The 24,892-nt window shown below is 33.0% G+C and overlaps 1 protein-coding gene across 1 annotated transcript in view; it reads left to right on the forward strand.

Moving 5' to 3' along the window:
• The window catches only part of LRRC40 (leucine rich repeat containing 40), a 46,277-nt gene that overhangs the window by 9,869 nt on the left and 11,516 nt on the right, over positions 1 to 24,892 (forward strand). Inside the window, exons 2-10 of the mRNA XM_039217308.1 lie at positions 4,197 to 4,378; positions 5,500 to 5,573; positions 7,703 to 7,832; positions 11,508 to 11,631; positions 15,230 to 15,372; positions 16,626 to 16,798; positions 18,344 to 18,431; positions 18,548 to 18,593; positions 22,999 to 23,107. Coding sequence (XP_039073239.1) covers positions 4,197 to 4,378; positions 5,500 to 5,573; positions 7,703 to 7,832; positions 11,508 to 11,631; positions 15,230 to 15,372; positions 16,626 to 16,798; positions 18,344 to 18,431; positions 18,548 to 18,593; positions 22,999 to 23,107 — 1,069 coding nt within the window. The remainder of the gene's footprint in view (positions 1 to 4,196; positions 4,379 to 5,499; positions 5,574 to 7,702; positions 7,833 to 11,507; positions 11,632 to 15,229; positions 15,373 to 16,625; positions 16,799 to 18,343; positions 18,432 to 18,547; positions 18,594 to 22,998; positions 23,108 to 24,892) is intronic.

The raw sequence follows: 24,892 nt of genomic DNA on the forward strand, positions 1-24,892 counted from the left end.
TCCCAATGTTCATAGCAGCACTCTCAACAATAGCCAAAACATGGAAAGAGCCTAGGGGTCCATCAACGGACGAATGGATCAAGAAGATGTGGTTTATCTATACAATGGAATACTACATGGCAATGAGAAAGAATGAAATCTGGCCATGTGTAGCAACATGGATGGACCTTGAGGGTGTTATGCTGAGCGAAATAACTTAGGCAGAGAAGGACAGTTACCATATGGAAACACAGTTGATTTTTGTATATTAACCTTGAATTCTGTGCACTTTCTAAACTCATTACATATAATTTTTTTATAGATTAGGATTTTCTGCATAGAGGATCATGTTGTCTCTTATAGAGACAGTTTTACTTTTTCCTTTCCAATATGGATGTCTTTTATTTCTTTTCTTTGTTTTATTGTATTGGTCAGGATCCATAGTAAAATTCTGAAGTAGTGAGAATGTGCTTCCTTGCCTTAAGAAAGCACTAAGAGAAAGCACTTAGTCTTTTACCATTGTGTATGATACCAGCTGTACCTTTTTCATAGAAACCTTTTATCAGGTTGAAGGAATTCCCTTCAATACTTACTTTTTTGAGAGTTTTTATCATGTTGATTTTGTCAGATGCTTTTTTTTTGATTTCGTGAGAATCCTTGGGATCTTTTTTTTCCTGTTAATATGATAGATTGCATTGATTGATCTTTATATGTTAAAGCAGTCTTTCATTTTTGATGTAACTCCCACTTGGTTGTGATGTACTTTTTATAAAGTACTTTTTGTTAAGGAATTGGGGGTCTATAATCATTAGGGATTTTAGTTTGTAGCTTTTTTCTTTTTTTTTTAATATCATCTGGTTTTAGTATCAGGGTAATGCTGGCTTTATAAAATGGGTTATGGGTTGTTCTTTCCTCCATTTTCTGAAAGAGTATATGTAGAATTAGTGTTATTTCTACGTACGTAGAATGTGTGCTAGAATTCACAAGTGAAGGCATTGGGCCTGGAGTTTTCTTTGTTTTAAATATATTTTAAATATTTATTTTTTATTTTTTTAATTTATTTCTGAGAGAGAGAGAGAGAGAGGCAATGTGAGCAGGGGAGGGTCAGAGAGAGAGGGAGACACGGAATCCAAAGCAGGCTCCAGGCTCTGAGCTAGCTGTCAGCACAGAGCCCAATGTGGGGCCCGAACCCACGAACCGCGAGATCACGACCTGAGCCGAAGTTGGATGCTTACCCGACGGAGCCACCCAGGCGCCCCTATATTTTAAATATTTAAATGGGAATGTTTTAAGATAGCAAATCTAATTTCTTTAATAGATGCAAGGCTGCTCAGATTTTCTTTTGCTGTTGTGTTTTTTTCACCCTTTTAAGTAATTTGTTCATTTTATCTCAGTTGTTGATTTTATAGATATAAAGTTGTTTATAATATTCTTTTATTCTTTTAACATCTGTAAGATCTATGGTGATATTCCTAATTTCAAAGAACAGGTATTGGTTTAATTACATTTTAGTCTATTCTATTTCATTGACTTCTACTTTTTATTTCTTTGCTTCTATTTACTTTGGGTTTAATATGTTCTTTTTCTAGTTTACAATTGTAGCTTAGATATGTGGAGTGAGATTATGAAGCAAGACTGGCCATGAGTTGATAATTTGTTACAGGTGGGTGATGGATACCTGGAGTTTTACTTCATTATACTATTCTTTTAAGTATTAGGTAAAGTAAGTAAACCTCCCTACAGAGTAATTTTTTTCACATTTGTATGCCTATTGACATTCATCCTTACCTGATAGTATCTATTTTATCAATTGGTAAGCTACTTTTAGGTGGCTCTAAAGAATTCCTCAATAATTAGGACTATTTATACCTTCTTCATGTTTGTGGGGAAGGGAAGAAGAGTGTGACATGAATCTTGATGCTGTAAGCTCTCGAGAAAGTTTGGATACCTTACAAACAAGTTAATAAGGAAAAGAATAAGCGGTATGTCCGTGTTTTTGGAAAAGCAAATTGATACATGCTCATTAACAATATGATATCAACAATTATCCATCCTTTGATAGTTCCTACAAAGACAAATTTTGTTAATAGAAGAATCTGAATTAATGAGAAAATGTTAACAGTGATTTAGTGTAGTTGATGGGTAACAAGTATTTTCATTGTGTTATGTACAATTTCTTGTACTTCCTGCCTTCCTACCCCTCCAAATTTGTATTACATTGCTTTTTAATTATAATCATCTTAATTATGTATAGATCTAACATCTATGTATGGATGTTAGAGGAAAATATATGCACAAATGCTCTACATAGTTTCTTAGGAGTAAAATTGTGCATATCACATAGCTTCTTTTCTACATTTGTGTGTTGTATTATTTTGTCTTGCCTTGTTTTTTATACTGAAACTTGGTGACTCAATCTGTATGGCACATTGGTAACTTTTTTTTCCTCTCGAGTAACATCAAAATTTAGTCAAATGCATGAGTATCCCCATTTCTACTGGCTTTTAGTGTCAGTAAATTCACATGCTAATCTGAGTTGATCTGTGTTTCTTATTCCCACTCAACCATCCATAACTGAACACCAAAATAATAGTGATAATAATAGTAGTAGTAGTAGTAATGATACATTTTATGGTGCTTTTGCTCTCAAAAGAACTGGGGAGAGAGAATTTTTCTTATTTTGCTTTGCTGTAAAAATAAACCTCAGGGTGCCTGGGTGGCTCAGTTGGTTAAGAATCCAACTTCAGTTCATGTCAATCTCACGCACAGTTTGTGAATTCAGGCCCCACGTCGGGCTCTTTGCTGACACCTTGCAGCCTGGAACCTCCTTCAAATTCTGTGTCTCCCTCTCTCTCTGCTTCTCTCCCACTTGTACTCTGTCTCTGTCTCTCAAATATAAATAAATAATTAAAAAAATAAATAAACCTATATCCACAAATGGAAATATGATGGATTATTAAGTGGAGTTTCATTGATAGAAGTGTAAAGAAGACACTAAGCAGAGAGAAGGGGTGAGAGAAGAATCTTTTAATATATTCTAATATGATTACAGTTACCCCATTTTTCTTGAATGAGTATAAACCTCATAGATTTCAGATTTGCTTTGCTTCTGTTAAACCAATGTATCAGACTAGTATTCCTGAATTGTACTTCAGTATCCTGAATTTTAAATTTTGACTATACCTTTTCATTTAGTATCATTCTGTAAACATAGCCAATGACTGCAGGGCATAATCAGTTGTTGCCTTGATTAATAATGCTCAAAGTTCTAAAATCATACTGATATGTAGTCCTACTTATATGATGGAATGAAGTTAAAATGGTTTTGCTACAACACTGTAGCAAGTTAGTACCTTCTGGAGTTTCAGTTTTTATAGTGGTGAACCTGGACTCTCCACATTCAACTTGGAGTCTTCCACATTCAACTTGTACAGTCTTATTTGCTGTGTTCCATGAGTTGCTGTATTTGTTCTGATGAGATTCACACATTGTTGTGTGATAGGGTAAGAAATAAAATTATATGTTGGGTGAAATAGAGGGCAAGTACCAGAGTCAGTTATGCCTTCCAAATAACCACTGAAAGTCAAGACACTATAACTTTGCAGGTGTTTGAATCCAATTTCTGCTACTTACTAGCTGTATAGCCCTGGGTAAATTATACATTCTCTCTGTGCCCTATTTTTCTTGTCTATAAAATGAGAATAGTAATAGCACCTATCTCGCAGAGTTGTTATGAGGTTTAAATAGTATGTTAGAAAATTGCCTGGTATTTGTAAATGTTAGCTATTATCATTAGCTATTATTAGTGTCAGTGCTTTCTCAGACAGTATATACTTGTAAAATTATGATATCACCTTATAAATGTTGATTTCCATGCCTTCTCTATTCTATTAGCACAAAGGTAGAGTCTTTTCTCTCTTTGCATTATATGTTGGCCACAATGTGCTGTGCAGAGTATGTATATAGTAAATATAGTTGAATGAAGTTAAAAGACTTAGTATGTAAAATACACGTCATATTCTGTTTTTGAATAAAATCAACTTTAGTTGTAGTTCATTGCTTGTTTGAATTGTTTTAAGTATATTTTTTTATGTTTTGGAAATTGCTTTCCAATAGGTGAACTGAATGGCTATTATAAAAGTATACCACTTAGTATCTCACCTCTTGTTTTCTTCCTTTTTCCTTTTTTTCTTTTTGGTGTGTGTTGATGGAAATAGTACCTCAGTGTGTCTGGAGAATAAATGTGGATATCCCTGAGGAAGCTAATCAGAATCTTTCATTCAGTGCTACTGAGCGATGGTGGGAGCAGACGGATTTGACCAAACTAATCATATCCAACAATAAACTTCAGTCACTTACAGATGATCTCCGACTGCTGCCTGCACTCACTGTTCTTGATGTAAGTTGACTGATTCTAAATATGTCATTAGTTGAGACTCTAAGAAACTCTAAGGCTAAATTTAGGCTTTGATAAGCAGAGAAAAGCAGAAAACCCATATTTAATTGGTAGAATATAAGGAAGAGTAACAAATTAGTGGTGGGCATAGCATGATGATTTAGGGTACATATAACACCAGGCTTCAGTTTCTGACTGTGTCACCTGATAGTTGTGTAACCTTGCAAAGTTACTTCCTTGTGCCTCAGTTTCCACTTCTATAAACCAAGACTGACACTACTACCTATTTTTAAAACTTCTTGTTTGAATTAAATGCATTATTGCATGCGAACAATCCGCATTTAACAGGTGGTTGCTGCTGCTTATCTGTTTTCATTGCTATTATTTTTCTCATCATTATTCTAGACATTAAATCAGCACTTAAAATTATTTTAAACTTGTCTTCAACACTGACTTAAATTATTGAGCTTAGATTATTGTATGCATATTAAGGGACTGTTTTTTATTCTCTAGTTGCTATGTGTTGTGAAGCAAAGCATGAATAATTTATTTCACAATCTGCAGAGTTCTGATGTACTGTATTTAGGAACATCAGAAATCTTCCAACTCATGTCTGAAAAAGTTGGATCTCATCAAATTTCTAGAGAAGCTTTTATTTTTTCCATTCGTAACATGAATGGATTGGCTGTAGGTATTCTTTCAGGTTCCTTGTGATTTCAAAATAATATGGTTCTGTGAGAAAAATGAAGGAGGTTCCCCATACCCTTTCTCCTTTTTTTTTTTTGGTATATGTTGACATAAATCATACCATCAAAGTGCTATTAGTTTCTAATGCTCTCATCTCTCATTTCAGATTAAAATTCCACTCAATGAGATAAAGTTATTTTTTTTAATTGTAATATTTAAAATCGTTGACTTTATCACTTCACAACTTCTGAACATTGTGGTCAACTTCAGATTCCTTTTCCTCTTCTATACAAGGAACAAATTACCAGACTCCAACCCAATACTATTGAATTACAATAACAAAATTATTGTTGAAGAATTCTGTACAGTAACGAACTCATGCTCATGTGTTGTTAATTATAAAACTAAGATATTGACTGCCTTTTAATAACTTTCAGATACATGATAATCAGCTGACATCCCTTCCTTCTGCTATAAGCGAGTTAGAAAATCTTCAGAAACTTAATGTCAGGTAACATTTAAGCTTATTTAATTTCAGTATTACCAATATAGGGGTGTAAATCTAGTATTTTAAAAATATTTTTTAATATTAGAAAATACTTTTGTATAATCTCAGAAAGTGGTAAAAGCAGAATAAGAATTTTAAGTTTTCTCAGATTATTTGTTTTTAGAATTGCCCACATGTTTTTCTCCTTTTACAAATGTAGACCAGATGATTTTTTTTAAGTGGTTTTTGTTTTATTTTTATGTAACAATTTTTAGTATTTATTTTAGAAACGCTTTTTGTTGATAGCTCAGGTTGTAAGTTACTTTGATATTCTTAAAAGTCTCCTGCTTAAGTAAATGAAGAAATTTGAAACAGTTATTTCATTAGTGATGAAAAATGTCATGGCTTTAGTATTAGTAGCTTTTAAACTTTTCTGAGGACTCTGGATATGCTTGTGGTACTCATTGTTAGGTATGTGGGAAGCCAGGTGGCTAAGACTCTCACTAACTTTGTTTGCCTTTTAATCCACACCTCTAGACTTTCCAGAAATGACTGTCTTATATGTTATATATGCATAGGTTAGGGGAAAGGGGATTTGGGAAGATTTCATTTAGGAAATAAAAAGATCTAAGTGTTCAAAATATAGTTTGAAAAACTATGGTTTATAAAATAGGTATGATTACAGAGATATCTGACATCACATAGTCAAGTCTCAGTGTTCTGAAGGTAAGTTTATTGCTTTGAGGGAAAATGCTTCCTTAAGTTACAGCCCTCATCTGATGAAAAACTTAAAATTACCACAAATCAGCAAAAATAGCTACACACAAAAGGTGCTAATTGTTTAGAGCTACGTCAGAACCTCTTCCCCATACAAGTCAAAGTCATGGATATGGCCTGCAAAGGCAAGAATGGGGAGGGTTGAGAGAAGAGGTAAAGGAGTATAGAGACTGGGTATGCCTTTTAGCTTTAGCTTCCAATACTTTCAGATTAGAGTGTTAAGATGGAAGAAATAGAAGAGGAAAAGAAATGGAGGAACTATATAGTTAGAATTACATCTCTGCCCAACTACGTACCTGTGAAATACACAAAGATTTCAGATAGGTGACCAACAGTAGTAACCAGATTTTTTAAAGTTTATTTATTTGAGAGGAGAAAGAGAGAGAGAGGGCACAAGCAAGCACACTGGGGAAAGGCAGGCCGGGAGTTGGGGAGGAGAGATAGAATCCCAAGCAGGCCCCCGAGCTGTCAACACAGAGCTCTACATGGGGCTCAAATTCATGAACCATGAGATTATGACTTGAGCTAAAATCTAGAGTCAGATGCTTAACTGACCCAGGAGCCCAAATATTAACTAATTTTTGACAATTTTTAGTGTTTATTATTTTAGAAGGCATCTTTTGGCATTTTTATTCTATCTAGTTTTATTTTTATATACTTTAAGGTTATTTTTACCCCATTTTATTTCTCATTTCACCCTGTTACTTGTTAGGTAATTCTATATGGTGTGAAAATAGAATAGAATTCCTAAGTAAATAGTTAAGATAAATCTGGGAACAAGTTAAGTCAGGCCATCTTTTAATTATCAAGGAATATATCATGCTCAGTGACTTGGGACTTCTAAAACAACAAACTTAGTATCTCTACAGAAGGACAGAGTAGAAAAGTTGAGACTAAGTACAAAGAAGAATGGAGTCACATACTACATTCACCTGGACATGGCAGGCCCTTGAAAAGAGCTGTTTTTGTCTTGAGTGCTAGTTTAAAAACATAATCCCCATATGAGCTGTGACTCCATTATAATGTATGTGTGCCCATGTCTCTGCCAAAATTCTAAAATTCAGACATAGTATGAAAAATTGTCCAGTGTATGCTTTCATATTACATATAAAATCAAAAGGTTATAAGGAAACAGTTAAAAGTTCATAAATTATTTAGTTAAAAACCTTTATTTCTTTGAAATTCTATTTGATTACTTTAGAACACTAAAATTTTAATGAGTTAACATTATTAGTATGTGATGTTTGAGAAGTCCTTGAAATTAGTCACCATATTTTATTTTTTTTAAATGAGCCCCTGTAGTTACCAAAAATACCTTTGCAATGATTTATTGTGTTGTGACCTAATTACTCAGCATTTATTTTAACAATCAATAGCCATAACAAACTGCAAATACTCCCTGAAGAAATTACAAACCTGAGAAACCTGAAGGGCCTCTATCTCCAGCATAATGAACTAACTTCCATTCCAGAGGGATTTGAACAACTTTTCAACTTAGAAGACTTGGTAAGTTGTGATTTTCCAATTTTTATATAATTTGGGGGAGGTGGGATTTTTCATCAGTCTTAGAAATTGGATGTATGATTGAAATGATGAGAACATGGACAGCTGATTACATGACTGGATTATCAGAAACTGCATTTCAATTAGATTGCTAAATGAGATATTATAAAATTTATTTTTCCTATTTTTTTCTTATAAAATCAATTTAGGTTTTAATTTAGGAATAGAGTGTGGGAAAAGGGTGATAAGGATGACTGTTATTCAGAGGATTTTTATGGTTTTCCAAAATAGAGCACAGGTGTCTGTAGCATATACTAATTCTCTTTTGTATACCCACTCCTCCTTTATTGCCGCTGTGACCCTCCTGTCTTTTGCGTGTCCAGATAATTCCTTTAAGGCCTGCCTTTTCTTCTCCATTTTTCAAAATGTCTACATTGCCTCGCAAAATTTTCATTCCGTCTGCGCCACATCCTAAATAGAACTGTAAAGCAATACAGATATTATTTTAAGAATAATAAAAACAATAGGCACTTTGCTTTGTACTTTACCTATAGCAAGGTACATAGTTTTATCCCCTAGAATAGATACAGAACTATGGTGTATATAAATAAAAAAATACCTCATCTGAAGTCATGTAACTAATAAGTAAGGAATTCAGGATTTTAATAAGTCCATTTGACTCCAAAACGTATCCCTTTTTTTCTCCCAAAATATCCCTAAACGAGTAAGATTCCACTTTAGAGCCTGCAATCTGAAAGATTTTGGCTAGATTAGATGGAGATTAGTTGTTCCAATAGTCTCTATTGCACATGGTTAGTTCTTACATTCTTCTTCCTGTTTTTTTTTTCCCTATTACGTGTTTTGAAGAACTTACTTATATTACTTGAGTCTTAAAGTTTATTTCTCACTAAAGGAAAAATTAATTCTTTTACCTCTGTTTTTTTCCTGTGAATACATCTTCTTTGATATTTCCTTTATCTGCTGTAATGTTTGAAATCCATGTGTATACTGTCCTCAAGCATTCCTTCAGTGTCTGTCAATATCCAATCTGATCACATTGGATATGAGGTTTGGAAAGCAAAAGGCATAGGTAGATAAAATGAATGGCTAAGGAGGGAGCCATTAGATTTTCTTATAAAGTTTAACGGTAAAAGGTAGCAATTGATGTATAAAAAAGGAGTATTTAGATTAGAAAAAGGAAACGTAAACTGTAGTGTTCCCAGTTGTTTCCTTTTTATGGGTTCCCAGATAGTCATTTTCATAATGAAAGGTTATTTCAGTTGAGAAATGTGTTCTTAAGGAGTCATATATCATATCATAAATGTGAGCAATAATATATTACAACATTAGAAATATAAGCTTACTTAGGGAAGCCTGGGTGGCTCACTCAGTTGAGCATTGGACTCCTGATTTTGGCTCAGGCCATGATCCCAAGGTTGTGTGATTGAGCCCTGCATCAGACTCCCTGCTGAGTATGGAGCCTGCTTAAGATTCTCTCTCTCTGAATCTCTCTCTCTCTCTCTCTCTCTCACTCCCTCTCCCTTCCTCTCCTTCTCTTCTTGACTTCTTCCCCTCTTCTCCACTTGCATGTATTCTCTCTCTCTCAAATAAAAAAAAAGAGGGGCGCCTGGGTGGCTCAGTCGGTTAAGCGTTCAACTTTGGCTCAGGTCATGATCTCATGGTTTGTGAGTTCAAGCCCCGCATTGGGCTCTGTGCTGACAGCTAGCTCAGAGCCTGGAGCCTGCTTCAGATTCTGTAACTCCCTGTCTCTCTGACCTTCCTTTGCTCACGCTGTCTCTCTCTGTCTCTCTCTCAGAAATAAATAAAATCATTAAAAAAATAATAAAAAATATATAGGCACATTTAATAATTTAAGCTAGTAGTATTTTTTTTTTTAAGTTTATTTTTGAGAGAGACAGAGCATGAGCAGGGGAAGGGCAGAAAGAGAGAGAGACAGAATCTGATGTGGGGCTCAAACTCACGATCTTACAAACTCACTAACAGTGAGATCATGCCCTGAGCTAAACTGAGCCACCTAGGCACTCCAAGCTAGTAGTATTTTTTAAAGTTATATAAAAACTGCTTAGCAGTGGTACAAAACAAATATTTACTGAAGAAATGACAGCATACAGGTTTATTTATATATATTTAATTATATATAAATTAGATGTATTGAATTAGATCTAAAACTTTGCAATTATGTTAATTACAATATATTATAATTATGCAAACAGTAATTGCAATAATGTTTGAATTATTAGTAATTTTGTTGATTTGGTTTCTTTAAATTGTCTTAAGAATCTGTGAATTAATATCTTCTGTATCAAAAACTTTTTTATTTAAGCTTTGTATTTTGAAATAATTTTATTTATTTATTTATTTATTTTCCCTTCTAAGCCATATGAAATAATTTTAGATTTACAGAAATGTAAAGATAGTACAGAGAGTTCCTATATACCCCTCACCCAGCTTTCCTTAGTGTTGACAATATACATACCCGTGGCACATTTGAAAACTCAGAAATTAACATTGGTATAATATTACTGACTACACTATAGATTTTATTAAGATTTTCCCAGTTTTTCCAATAATGTCCTTTTTTTTGGTTCCAGGATACAACCTAGAATAGTGCATTGCATTTATTGTCAGTAACTTTTGATATTACAAAATATTTATTTATTAATAATCTGTTAGTTTATAGAGTATTGGAGTTGTAGATTGTTGTTTCTTTTTGTAGTTTATGATATGTTATTTATGATAGTAATGGTGTGTTTTATAAAAAATAGCTGATCTAGCATTTTTACCTTTTTCTATCATCTTAATGGATTTAGGGTTACACATGCAACTGTTTAATGTTAGACTAAATGAAAGTCTTCAGAGAACAAATTTCCTTAAGTCATTTCTTCCTTATCCATTGTTGCAGTTGTGCCTGCCTAACAGTTTGCTGATAGCTAGTGAAGTACTTACACCTAATTCAAATGTTCAAAATTTCAAATTTGAAACATTCAAATGTTCAAAAAAGTATTCTCTCATATTTTGTTTATGCTTTAACAAAAAAATAGAAACAATGACTTAAAGAAACAGGCATAGACATTAATTAGGCAAGTTTCAATGAAGGAAAAATAGAGAGTAAACTTTTGGACTCTATTAAAGCAGATTTACTGAGATCAGCAGAAGAATAGAGAGACTTTTTTTCCCTTAAAAATTATAATGTCCATTTTCTCATCTTTATTTTTTTTCTTTCAAGAATTTTCCTTTCTTACCAATAAATTTTTTATTTCATATTACAATTTACCTGTACAGTTTGTCTAATTTATCATAGATACTCAATAAATATTGAGTGATCAAATTGGTCTTTTAATTAAAAATATCATGCATGATATAGCATGACTTAGTAATAACAGAAACCTTTATGTAAAATATTTCTGAAGCTAGAGTCCATTCTGATTCCTTCCTGCTACATTATTAGGCATATAGTGGTCCTATAGAATACTGAAGTAACGAATGACAACTTGTGAAATTGTCTGTGAATGGGGTTACAAAATATATCACCTCTGAAATCGTCTTGTTTTATGTTGCAATCTCCTCAAAATTCTGCAATCCCTTTTAGGGATCATGTGTTAGTTAGTTTGTTTATATATTTATTTATTCATTCATTCTTTCTTTCTCTTTCTAAAGGATCTTTCCAATAATCGTCTTACAACTGTTCCTGCTAGTTTTTCTTCTCTGTCCAGTCTGGTGCGACTCAATCTTTCCAGTAATCAGCTGAAGAGTTTGCCAGCAGAAATAAGTGGAATGAAAAGTAAATCTTCTCTATTTTTAAAAAATACATAAATTTGAAGTTGGTGCAACTTATATTTAGAAAACTAAATTTTAAAATAGCTAGTTATAGAGAAATAAAATAATAGATTTTATGCTTGTAAAGCGAACAATAGCAAGTAGTCAGATTTTCTTCAGAGCATTATTATCTAGCCTAACTTCCTAAACAGTTACCACCAAAAACATTTTGGCATATCAAAAAGGAAAATAAAATATGATTATGAAATATGAGAAAATTATATACCTGAGATATTGATTAAGGTTTTGAGCTATGCTCTCTCTTCATTCATTCATTGAACATTCACTAAGAGGGGATTCTACTTATGTGGTTACGTTATAGCTGGGGTTCCTCATGGCCCAGAAGTAATGATGTCAGGAGATAGTCTAGTTTGGCCCAAATGATCAGCCTTTTGTTGTTTGTTTGTTTTTTTAAAGATTGAAATGGTGGTTCTATTGAAGTTTACCATTGAATCATTATATTTAACGTATTCTAGAACTAATAATATTAACAGATTAAAAAAATAGAAGGCACATTTCAGTACCTTTTAAATAATTATACTTAATTATCTTAGAAGTCTTGATTTAGAGGCCAAAATCATTATGGTGATTTTTGTTGTTGTTTAAAGGCAAACTATTACTATTTCTTGGTTGATGAGCACACTGTGTGTGTCAGCCTTACACTCTTTACCTTCTGTAGTCTTTTCTGCTAATCATATGTAATCCCTCTTCATTTCTTTAAGCCTCCCTTTTGTGGAGGTTATGGAAGTGATTTTTTACAGTTGATTACAGATCATTTTGGGATAAATTTATGAAGTTGTGCTGTTTTACTTTAGATTAATAATCGTTTGTAATAGGAATGAATAAGTTAAGTCTGCCATAAATCAAGTTGATATCCTAGAGGAGCCTTTACTTGGGTTTCCAGTAACTACACTTTGCTTGTCTTTGCCATTTTTCAGTAAACATATTAAAAAGTAGAGTAAACATAAAATGTTGTCTTAGGTTTGTATGTAAGAAGCATGGAGGTTTTTTTTTTCTTTCATAAATTGGATGAAGCTATCTTGGGAGATGGGAAAAGAGGGAAATCAATAGAAAAATACTTTGAATTTATAGCAAATTTTCCAATATGCAACATATTTCATGATTAGATGCTTTCTTCCTTTAGCCATGACAGTGATACTTTTAAACTATCACCAGTAGGACATTTAGTTATTATTTCAGGACTAATGACTGGCTCCTCAGAAAAATATTCTAACATTTGTGTGGTTCTTTGTAACAAATGCTTTTACATATGTTGTTTTGCCATTACAAAGGTTCTGTGTATTTTTTATATTTTAAAGATTCATAAACCTAGACTTAGAAATTATATTATAAATTGTAGAGCAAGGGCTTGAATCATAATTCGTAAGATTGAATCCTCACACTCCATCCCCATTGCTCTTCCCACTGCACACTGCTTGTATTCTGTCAGTGCTCTTACATGCAAACAGTTGTGAAAATTGTAGCCTGCCTCTAACTTTTTTTTTTAATGTTTAATTATTTCTTTTGAGAGAGAGAAAGCATGGGCATGTGCGAGTGGGGGCGGGGCAGAGAGCGGGAGACAGAGAAAGAATCCCAAGCAGGGTCTGTGCTCAGCGTGGAGCCTGAGGCGGACCTAGAGTCCATGACCCTGTGACATAATAACCGGAGCCAAAATCATGAGTCAGATGCTTAACCCACTGAGCCACCAGGGGCCCCTAAAGTCTGTAACTTTTTTTTTCACTTCTTTTTAAAAAAATTTTTTTAATGTTTTATTTATTTCTAAGAGAGAGAGAGAGACAGCATGAACAGGGGAGGGTCAGAGAGAGAGGGAGACACAGAATCCAAAACAGGCTCCAGGCTCAGAGCTGTCAGCACAGAGTCCAATGTAGAGGCTCAAACCCATGAACCACGAGATCATGACCTGAGCCGAAGTCGGACACTTAACCGACTGAGCCACCCAGGCGCCCGTATAGTCTGTAACTTTTAAAAGAAACTTTTCTTTATAGAATTTACTGGATTTGGGGTAGATTACATTGTGACGTTTTTAAAAATGCTCTAGTCAAATAATATATAAATCATTACATTATTTGTTGAAAGTAGTACATTTCTTTTGAAAAGCAGTTAGCTTCTTTAAATACTCAAAGAAGCAATTTAAGGCAGTATATCAACTCAGTCTTGTATTATGTTAAAATTGGTAGGCTCAAAGTACAACAAAAAAGTTGTAAAATGTATATCACTTATTCATACCAGACAGTTGAGAATGAATTGTGGGAAATATGTGGTGTGGTGGCCATTGTAAGTTGAAGGATCTGTGGTATGGGTTGAGGCAAAGCCGCTTATTGAATTCTTAAGGGAAATAAGACCTTTACTTTTCTCCATTTTTATTTTCTGATTTGCCTTTTAATAAAGAAAGATTCAGGGGGTAAGAGAGAGATGCTTCAAGTAAGAACATCCTTCTTGAACTGTAGTATGCATTCTTGTCCATAGTGTTAGCTAAGATGTTAGAAAAAGCATGTAATTTAAAGAAAAACAGAAAAAAGGAAAGAAGACAGGGAGAGAAAGGTAGTATGGATGGGTGGAAGAATAAGAGAGCATACATAGAAATCCAAGGTTTTTTGACAGAAAGTCAACTTGCCTAATTTAAATATATATGTCTGAACTACTACTAGTCACAGTTGCTTAATATCCATTCAGACAGCTAGTATGCATGTGTATTTATATGTCTTTAACTACCTTAAGCTTTTTCTTTTTAATGGTGTGTAATTATTGAGGGAAGTAATATCTCACAGTGTGTAGTTTATATATTTTAAAATATCTTAACAGAGTACTGGAGTACTTTGGTTTTTACCATTACAAACATGACTTGGACTATTATTATTATTTTTTAAACTACTTTATTGACAAATGATTGACATACAAAGACCTATATGTATTTAATGTGCACAACTTGGTGAGTTTAAGATGCAGCTTTTTTTTTTTTTTTTTTTTTTTTACATCTAAGTTAGTTAGCATGTAATGCAACAGGACTGGATTCTTTAATGCCCCTTACCATTTAGCCCATCCCCCCTCCCACAACCCCTCCAGCAGTCCTCTGTTCTCCATATTTAAGAGTCTCCCGTGTTTTGTCCCCCTCCCTGTTTTTATATTATTTTTGCTTCCCTTCCCTTATGTTCATCTGTTTTGTATCTTAAAGTCCTCATATGAGTGAAGTCATATGATATTTGTCTTTCTCTGACTAATTTTGCTTAGCATATTACCCTCTAGTTCCATCCACATAGTTGCAAATGTCAAGATTTAATTCTTTTTGATTGCCGAGTAACATGAGGACTTGGACTATTATTAAATATTATATTTAATGTCATTTCTCTTTAGATATAATTAAATGTAAAAAAATCTTAGTTTACGTTTATTTAATTCTAGGATTCTTGATTATTATAACAGTATGGCATAGATTTGTAAGTCCTCGTGATGAAGTACACATTCTTTGAATGTGTACACATTTATAGACCAGTGTTTTTCTTTTTATTAAAATATTTTTGTTTTTCACTTACTATGTATTGCAGGATTAAAGCACTTGGATTGTAATTCAAATCTCTTAGAAACTGTACCTCCTGAATTGGCTAACATGGAGTCATTAGAATTGCTCTATTTGTGGAGGAATAAATTACGTTTTCTACCAGAATTTCCTTCTTGTAGATTATTAAAGGTAATTACTTGATTATTAAATAACTATTTTCTAAAATTTAATTATGAAAATGAAATTTTTAATGTATTACATTGGGAATATGTATTAGTTATAGGTGCTATTTTTTTACTATATTTTTCAGAATTTTAATATGACTAAATACATTCATGGTATTGCTAGTAATAGATTGTTTTAAGGAAATAATCAGCTTAAAAATAGAAATTTGTCTCTTTCATCTGGGGAGTAGTATATAACTGCAGAAGTAGATGTTCAGACTAATGTCATAAGTTGGAGCCATACTGTAGGAGCCCTGGAATACTAGAAAGGAATATGTATCTAATTCTGTAAGTTGCTACCTCTCATGTTTACCTGATCATGATCAGGATCTCTTTAAAATTAACTTATGGTTTTAAGTATATAGTATTAACATTGTCTTTTAAGTTTGTCATGCTTTGTTTTTCTTCGTGTATACTGTTACATATTAGAGTTAAAAGAGTTTCATTTACTTACTTATTTATTTATTTATTTATTTAAGTTTTATGTTGAGATAGAAAGTATGAGTGGGCGGGAAGGGGAGAGAGAGAGAGAGAGAGAGAGAGAGAGAGAGGGAGAAAGAATTCTAAGCAGGCTTGCCACTGACTGTGGGGAAGGGTTCGACATGGGGCTTAAACCCATGAACTGTGAGATCATAACCCAAGCGGAAGTCGGATGCTTAACCCACTGAGACACCCAGGTGCTCCAAAACCATTTCTTTTTAACAGAATGTGGCAGTGATAAAAGGAACTGAAAATGTTAGCATTTAATTAAAGATAAATTATACATCTAATATTTATAGATTCTGTTAATAGGAAATCAGTATATATAATACTCACTAATGAAAATGTTGAATAACAAATAGATTGTGATATAAGTAACTTTTTAAGCTTATTCTGATTTGTTTTAAAACTTTAATTTTTTTATTAGTATAGTTCTTGGATTTGTATTTTTATTAATTCTCTAAATGTTAACTACTAAATAATTTCTGTGATTTGGTTTTATAAACTTTGAACTTCTGCCAGATTAATCTTTAATTATTTTTAAATTTCCAGAAAATCCTTGAAAATATTCTGTTTTTGCCATTTTTAGCTGTAAGATAGCTTACTTGTAATTCAAAATTTAAGCACCATAGTAATCAGAAATGTGTTTTTCCATGTGTTCTTCAGTGATTAGATTTCAGTTTTATTGTTATTATCTAATAAAAATTAAATACATTTGATTGATCTTTGGTTTTGTAGGAATTACATGTAGGTGAAAACCAGATTGAAATGTTAGGGCCAGAACATCTTAAGCATCTGAATTCTATCCTTGTGCTAGACCTGCGGGATAATAAGTTAAAATCTGTTCCAGATGAAATTACACTACTACAGTCTTTGGAAAGGCTTGACCTAAGCAACAATGATATTAGTAGGTAAGTTTAAAGATCAAATGAATAAGAAATCATGCCTGCCTTTGCTTATAATTCAGAAGTTAATATTAATAAGTTAATAATATTTGAGAAAAACACATGGAGTGCTTTTTTTTCTAAATTGAATTCACTAAATATTTAGTAAACAAGTATCATATGCATACCTACAAAAAATAGTTAGATTTGGTCCTTGACAGCAAGCTTAAAATACTAATAGAATCAGATATATTTTACAAGTTACTCTAATCCACTAGAACATAAACTAAGAAGTTGGGATTTTTATCTGTTTTGTTTGCTGCTCTCTCTCTAACTCCTACATCAGTGCCTTAGTATATAGAAGGTGCCTGATAAATATTTCTTGAATTTATTAAATGAATGTAAAGTCATGGGAGAGATATAAAATGCTATAGGGGCTTAAAAGAGAAATAGGAATCAGCCATTTATTGAGAGGAATTAGGGCAGACTATGTAGAAGAAGAAATGTTTTTAGATGATCGTTAGGACTGGGACTAGGGTGAGGCAATTTAAGTGCTTAGAGCACAAAAGAACACACTTCCAGGTCATGCCTCACTTTAGTCCCACCATGTGATCTTCAAAGGATGACTATGATTTTCAAGTGCACATGTAAGGTGGTTAGAATGATTGATTTTGCAGGATGAAACTGCACAAAGAAAGCTTTGAAAGTTCAGGAAATTGTAGGGATATATTTAGAGAACAGCAAGGGATCAAGTTGACCTGGTAAAGAAGGTACATTAAGGGAGACTGGGAATTTAGGGCTTGAAAGGTAAGTTAAGGGCATGTGGTCTGTAAAATGCTTGTGAAGTCAGTTTTTATTCGTTAAGAGATGGGGAGCTATTGAAGGATTAAGAGCAGAACCAATTTGATTATATTCTCATTAAAAAATAAATTGGTTGGGTACCTGGGGTGGCTCAGTCAGCTAAGTGTCTGACTTTGGCTCAGGTTATGATCTTGTGGTTTGTGGGTTTGAGCACCATGTTTGGGCTCTGTGCTTGAACAGCTCAGAGCCTGGTACATGCTTCAAATTCTGTGTCTCTGTCTCTCTCTGAACCTCCTCTGCTCACTCCCTCTCTCTCTCTCTAAAAATGAATAAACATTAAAAAACAATAAACATTAAAAAATAAAAAAAATTGGTGATTATGGGTTGAATACATGGGATAGGAGTGGTTTTGTATATGGGAAATCTCAATCAACTATTAGATTATTAGGGAAGAATTTGCTTTCTTGAAGGGCAAAATCAAAACATTTAATACCAATGAGTATGGCTATCCTGAATCACTGATTCTCTCAGATTTGCTTTTGATAGTTTTTATTTAGCAAATATTTTATAGTTCACATTTTTTTAGCAATCACAATATGACAATTTCAAAATAAATCTACTTTTTCTTTTACATGTTAAACATTTATCTCAAAGGGAAATATTTTAGGCCTATGTTGCTTAGGCTCTTTTGACATATGATATATATAGTTTGTCAAATGTTACTAGTTTTAGTCAACTGTTTGGTTGAATTATGTTTAATCTTTTTTGTAGTCTACCTTGTTCATTGGGAAAACTTCATTTGAAATTTCTGGCACTAGAAGGAAATCCTTTGAGAACCATTCGAAGAGAAATTATAAATGTAAGCATATTTGGAATTCAGCTCTGTTTTTAAATTTGAAATTCAAGCATGCATGTTGATCTATGAAACTGCAAAGTATGTCTTGGTGAGTATGTATCTTCTCTCCACCTTTTCAGAAAGGAACCCAAGAAGTCTTAAAATATCTGCGAAGCAAGATTAAAGGTACTTTTCTATGTTTTACTGTATTTTGAAGGAAAATGTGAAAGTTGGTGAAGTGCTAACAATACATAAATTTACATGTATTTGGGGTGTAAATACTTAGAGGAAGTGGTCCCTGGCAGGTGTGGTTCTAATTCTGAATCCAAATAAGGCCATACATATGCTAAAATTATAAAAACATCCTTAAATTCACAATAATTCTGTTTTATCCTTAATTAATTTGTGTTACATTGTACCAATTGGAAAATATATCAAAGATTCAGTAAGTACCCTAGTGCTTTAACTTTCAAAAAAAAAAGCAAAACTTGACTTTTATGGTATATGCATTCTATTGACTGGTGGTATATTAACTGTATTCTAGTATCTGCTTCTAGCATAGTTTTGCTAAGTTCTGACAGATATAAAGATAAAACACATTTTTCAGGACATGGTAATGTAGCATGAAGATGCACCAAAAGAGAAAATGATACTATACATTTGATTTTTTAAAAATATTGTAAGTTTTTTTATTTACTTTGAGAGAGAGAAAGTACAAGCAGGGGAGGCCAGAGAAAGAGGGATAGAATCTCAAGCATGCTCCTCACTTATAGCACGGAGCCCGATGTGGGGCTCAGACTCACAAACCACGAGATCGTGACCTGACCCTAGACCAAGTGTTGGACTCTTAACAGACTGAGCCACCCAGGTTCCCCACTCTACATTTAATTTTTAATGCTATGCTAACATTGTGCTATATCCCAATTTTTATTTTATGTATGATGTAGGATACACTAGAGTATTTAAAAAAATCAATTGTACCATTGTATTGCTGCATAACAAACACTCTACAACTTAGTGGCTAAATACAGCAACTGTTAATTTATCTCACAACTCTGTTGGTTATGCACAGCCTAGCCTAGCACCATATTGCCCATGTTGTAAATGAATAACAGGGACACCTGGGTGGCTCAGTTGGTTGAGACACCAATTCTTGCTTTCATCTCAGGTCATGATCTTGTGGTTCCTGAGATTGAGCCCCACTCTGTGCTAACAGCATAGAACCTGCTTGAAATTCTTTCTCTCTCTCTCTGCTCTTCTGCTCACACTTGTGCACACTCTCTCTCAAAATAAATAAATAAAACATTTTAAAAAATGAATGAGATAATTGAATGCTTCAGCAATTTCCATTTTCCACCTTGACCTTCCAATAAATTAACGTAATTTTGTAAGACTTTCATTTCCTGCCAATTTCTAGATATGTTTCTTCCCCAGAAAAATTTAATTATTCTGAAATAATTAAATAAATAATTAAATTAAATAATCAGTCCTATCAGAATAATCCAAATATTTTTTAAGAAGTTAATTTTTTAGAGTAGTTTTAGGTTTACAGCAAAATTGAGAGGAAGGTACAGTATTCTCCTCTATCCTCTGCCCACACACATGCATAGTCTCCCTCATTATCAACATCCCTTACCTAAATGGTACTTTTTTTTTTTTTTTTAACCAAGGATGAGCCTACATTGACGCATAATCATCCCAAATCCATATTTACCTCAGAATTCACTCTTGGTGTTGTGTATTCTATGAGGTTTGGACAACTGTTATATATCTGCCATTGTAATATACAAAGTATTTTCATTGTCCTAAAAATCTTCTGTGATCTGCCTATTTATCCTGTCTTCCCCTCTGTCATCCCATCTCTGAACTTTTCCCTGTCTCCATAATTTTGCCTTTTCCAAAATGTCATGTAATAGAATCTTTCAGATTGGCTTCTTTCACATTGTAGCATGCATTTATGCATTCTCCATATCTTTTCATGACATGACAGTTCTTTTTTTTTTAGCAGTGAATAAAATTTCCACTGTCTGGATGTAGTACAGTTTATTTACCCATTTACTCTACTAAAGGAAGCAACTTGGTTGCTTCCAAGTTTTGGCAATTATGAATAAATTTACACTTTCTTGCACATGGATCTCCAGATGTTTTCAGCACCACTTGTGGAAGAGGCCTTCTTTACTCCATTGTATTTATATGTAGCCTTTGCTCCTTTGTCAAAGATGAATTGAGTGTATTAGTGGAGGGCTATTTATAGGCTCTCTGTTGTTCTATTGATCTCTTTGTTCTTTTGTCAATTTCACCGTCTCAATTACTGTAGCTTTATTGTAAGTCTTCCAATCGGATAGTGTCAGTCCTTTAATTTTGCTCTTCTCCATCAATATTGTGCTAGCTATTTTGAGTCTTGCTGCCCTATATAAACATCTTGCCAATATTGAGCTCTTTTATCCATAAACATGGAATATCTCTCTATTAATTTACTTCTTTGATTACATCCATTGCAGCTTTGTAGTTTTCTTTATAGAATTCATATTCATATTTTGTTAGATTTATATGAGCATTTCATTTGGGGGGTGCTAATGTAATCGGTATTGTCTTTTTAATTTCAGATTCTACTTGTTCTTACTGATATATAGGGAAGCTATTTACTTTTGTATATTAACGTTGTATCCTACAACCTTATTATAATCACTTACTAGTGTCAGGGAGTTTTTCTTGTCACATCTTTTGGATTTTCTACCTAGATCATGTCATCTGTGAACAAAGAATATTTTATGTCTTCCTTCCCAGTTTATATACTTTTTATTTCATTTATTTACCGTGTTGCATTACCAAGGACTTCTAGTATAATGTTCAAAAGGATGGTCAAAATGATGGTGAGAAGGGGCTTCCTTACCTTGTACCTAATCTTAGGGCGAAAGCTTCAGGTTTCTCACCAAGTGTGATGTGTATTTGTAGGTTTTTTGTAGATATTCTTAATTTGAGAACATTCTCTATTCCTAGTTTACTGAGAGTTTTTATCATAAATGGGGGTTGGCATTTGTTAAGTGTTTTTTATGCATCTATTGATATGACCATATGATTTTTATTTTTAATCTGTTGATGTGAAGCATTGCATTGATGGATTTTTGAATGTTGAACTAGACTTGTATACCTGGATTAAATCCCATTTGATCATAGTGTATAATTTATTAAATAATTTTAAAAATCCAATTTAAAAATTCACTTTTTTGCTTATGCTAGTATTTTATTGAGGAATTTTATATGTATGTTCATGAGAGATAGTACTTTCTATTTTCTCTTCTGGTCATGTCTTTTCTGGTTTTGGTTTTAGGGTAATTGTTGGCCTTGTAGAATAAGTTAGGAAGTATTCCCTCTGCTTCTATCTTCTGAAAGAGATTGTAAAAAACTAATATAATTTCTTCCTTAAATGTTAGGTAGAATTCACCAGTGAATCCATCTGGACCTGGTGCTTTCTGTTTTGGAGGTTTATTAACTATTGGTTGAATTTCTTTTATAGATATAGGCTCATTCAAGTTGTATGTTTCTTCTTGTGTGAGTTTTGGCAGATTGTGTCTCTATTTCATCTAGGTTACCAAATTTGTGGGCATAGAGTTGTCAATTTTAGAACATTTTCAAGAATTTCCATACCTTTTGGCTATCATGGATATTGCTGTGATACACAATTACTTACAAGTTTCATTGTGAGCATGTGTTTTTATCCTTTATAGGATTCAACAGATGTTCATTAAATGCCCAGGGATACTACTGATTTTTTTCTGTTCTTTGAGTATGCCTTCTGGTCTTAACAAGTGAAGGCTAGACCTATTTCATTTTTTTTTCACATTGTTGAAAACAGTCTTATTTTACTTCTGTCTAGATTGCTGAAGTCTCTTGCCAAAAAATCGCAAAGCCATATCTTTTTAATGTGTATGATTTATATTTATTTTGCTCTTTCTACCATATGATGGCAGTGTTAAACAGTCTCTGGAGACTAGTGAGGGCATTAATTGTGTGTGAATGTGTGAGTATGCATGTATGTTAGAAAATATCTATTGAAAATAAAGTCTTGCATTTGCTAAGAAGAACTCTTAACATAAATAATGTACCAAAAGCTTACTTGATTATGTAAATTGCCAGGTTTTAAGTGATTGAGAATAATCAGTTTCCTTGTGTCCTAAACTGAGAAGATAGGCATATGCGTATTTGGTAGACATTTGTAGGGAATAATACTTTCCTTTGTTAACAAATTTCTTCTAATAGACCGTATTATTTTTCTTAAGAGGAAGGTTTAGTGTCATTGTTTGTTCTGAGATTGTTGTTACTCTTTGAAGGTTCTTTCCTATTCATAAATTTCCTTATGGTAAGATTTATTAAAAGACTTCGAAGACCTATAGTAGTAATGTTATCTATTTTCTGTTAATTAAATATTAAGTTCTAGACCCAGATTTTAGTTATTGGAAATAAAGTATGTGACTAAAGACATTCCCACCAATAATATTTAAATCATGCATACCATTTTTACATATTTTCAGGAATTTAAAAATGACTTTGTAATATGAATATTGACTTTTTATAACTTGTCTCTTGCCAGATGATGGAGCTAGCCAGAGTGACTCCGTTACTGAGACTGCCATGACACTACCAAGTGAATCCAGAGTCAATGTACATTCCATCGTCACATTAAAAATATTAGACTATAGGTATGTAATGTTCTTAAACACTGCATAACACATAGGAAACTTGGAGAAATAATCCTTCAGAGAAAAGGACATTGGTAACGGAGAACTCATCAGAGTGCATTAGTACTTAAAGTAATAGTGATTGTAAAACCAGTGATGAGATAAAAGCATATTAAAAGTACAGTGAACTTAAATGCCCATTCCTTAGGTGCTTTGTGTTTATTACACTTAAGAGGTAGATAGATGGCTGTTAATATTGAAATTATATAATAATGAACCATTTTATTATCAAAAATAAAAGAGTGACTGTACTGGTTGGTAATAAATTTTGACTGAGTAACCAGCATCAAGAGAGAATTTTATATTGCAAGGAAATAAGTATCATTTAGTTAATGAAGAATTGAAGCAGGCAAAGCTTGAGAGATTGTACCCCTTTAACAAATCTAAGCCAAATAATATGTCATAATAATATTATGCCCTAGTATACATATATTAAGCCTGAAATAATTGTAATACTGGTATATACATTGAGATAAAAGCCTAAACATTTTTATGTTATGGAAGTGTACTCAACTGGGGAAAGAAGATACCTATGTCCAGGTTGGGAAGGGTTGGCAAGTCTTTTTTCAGTACTATCTAGGCAACGATGACAAAACTAACCAATACTTTCAAAGCTCCTATAGTGATTGGCTCCTGTCTGGTTATTATAATGATAATACAAAAGAATACAGACTCAGGTTCAAGGCAGGTGACTAGATTTATTCAGGTTACCTAACAGCCAGCATCCGTGTCTGGCCTCTGCCTTGCTGTATCAGTAGGAACCAGCTTCTCAGCAGTCAGGATACCATTTGTATTTCAGATCTGTTGTTTCATTCACGTTGTTTTTACCTCTAGTCTGACACTCTTAAATGTATGTAGAAATCACTGCTTTAAGCCAAATTCCCTTTTTGTCACTATAACACAAGATAGTACTCTTCCATACTTAAATTTGTATCCCTCTTCTCTTATAGTATTAACATGGAGACTTAGTATATCTTCTTTACACATAATATACCCATTTATTCAGTAGATATTTTCGAACCTATTAGGTATCAAATCCTATGCTAAGTGTCATAATACACCAAAAAATGATGAGACAGACTTGATTCCTCAGAATTTCTTTTTTCTCTGCCTTTATTCCCTCAGTCCTTAAATGGATACCATTTATTGAGTCCCCATTCTGTGCTGGGCACTGTACTAGATATTTTACAGATACTGTTGCTTTGAATCCTGCAAACAGTCTATAAAGTAATATTGAGACAATTTTATTTAAGAGAACCATTCCCACTTTTTAAAGTCAGAGATATCACAGAAGTGTTATAAAGATAGCACCGAAGACCATACATCTTAGATTGTTTTGATTCTAAATTTATTGTAATTTATTTTCCTTTATTTAAGAGACCTTAATTGGAAAGGAGTATTCCATTTAAAATATAAATGAATTCCCAATCTCAAGGCATAAATGCCTTCAACTAAATTTTTTAAAAGAGCGTGACTCTTCAGTGTTTGATTAAATCAGTTCCCTGTGACTTGAGCATTTCTGATGGAAAAGTTAAAAATGCTGCATCTGCACAATAGAAAATAGGCCCTGAAAGCAGAGGTAGAAGGCATAAAAACCGAAATTTTAGCTGTTTTTTTACCTACCTATAATACAATGCCTTTCTTACAAGTTCCTCTATATTACACATTATATGTAATAATTGTTTTCTTGTCTATACAGTCATTAATTTGGCATTCCATCAATAATTTTTTAAGTGGATGATGTAT

The sequence above is a fragment of the Hyaena hyaena genome, unplaced genomic scaffold (genome assembly GCF_003009895.1).
Source record: "Hyaena hyaena isolate Hyena2069 unplaced genomic scaffold, ASM300989v1 scaffold_680, whole genome shotgun sequence".
Taxonomy (NCBI): domain Eukaryota; kingdom Metazoa; phylum Chordata; class Mammalia; order Carnivora; family Hyaenidae; genus Hyaena; species Hyaena hyaena.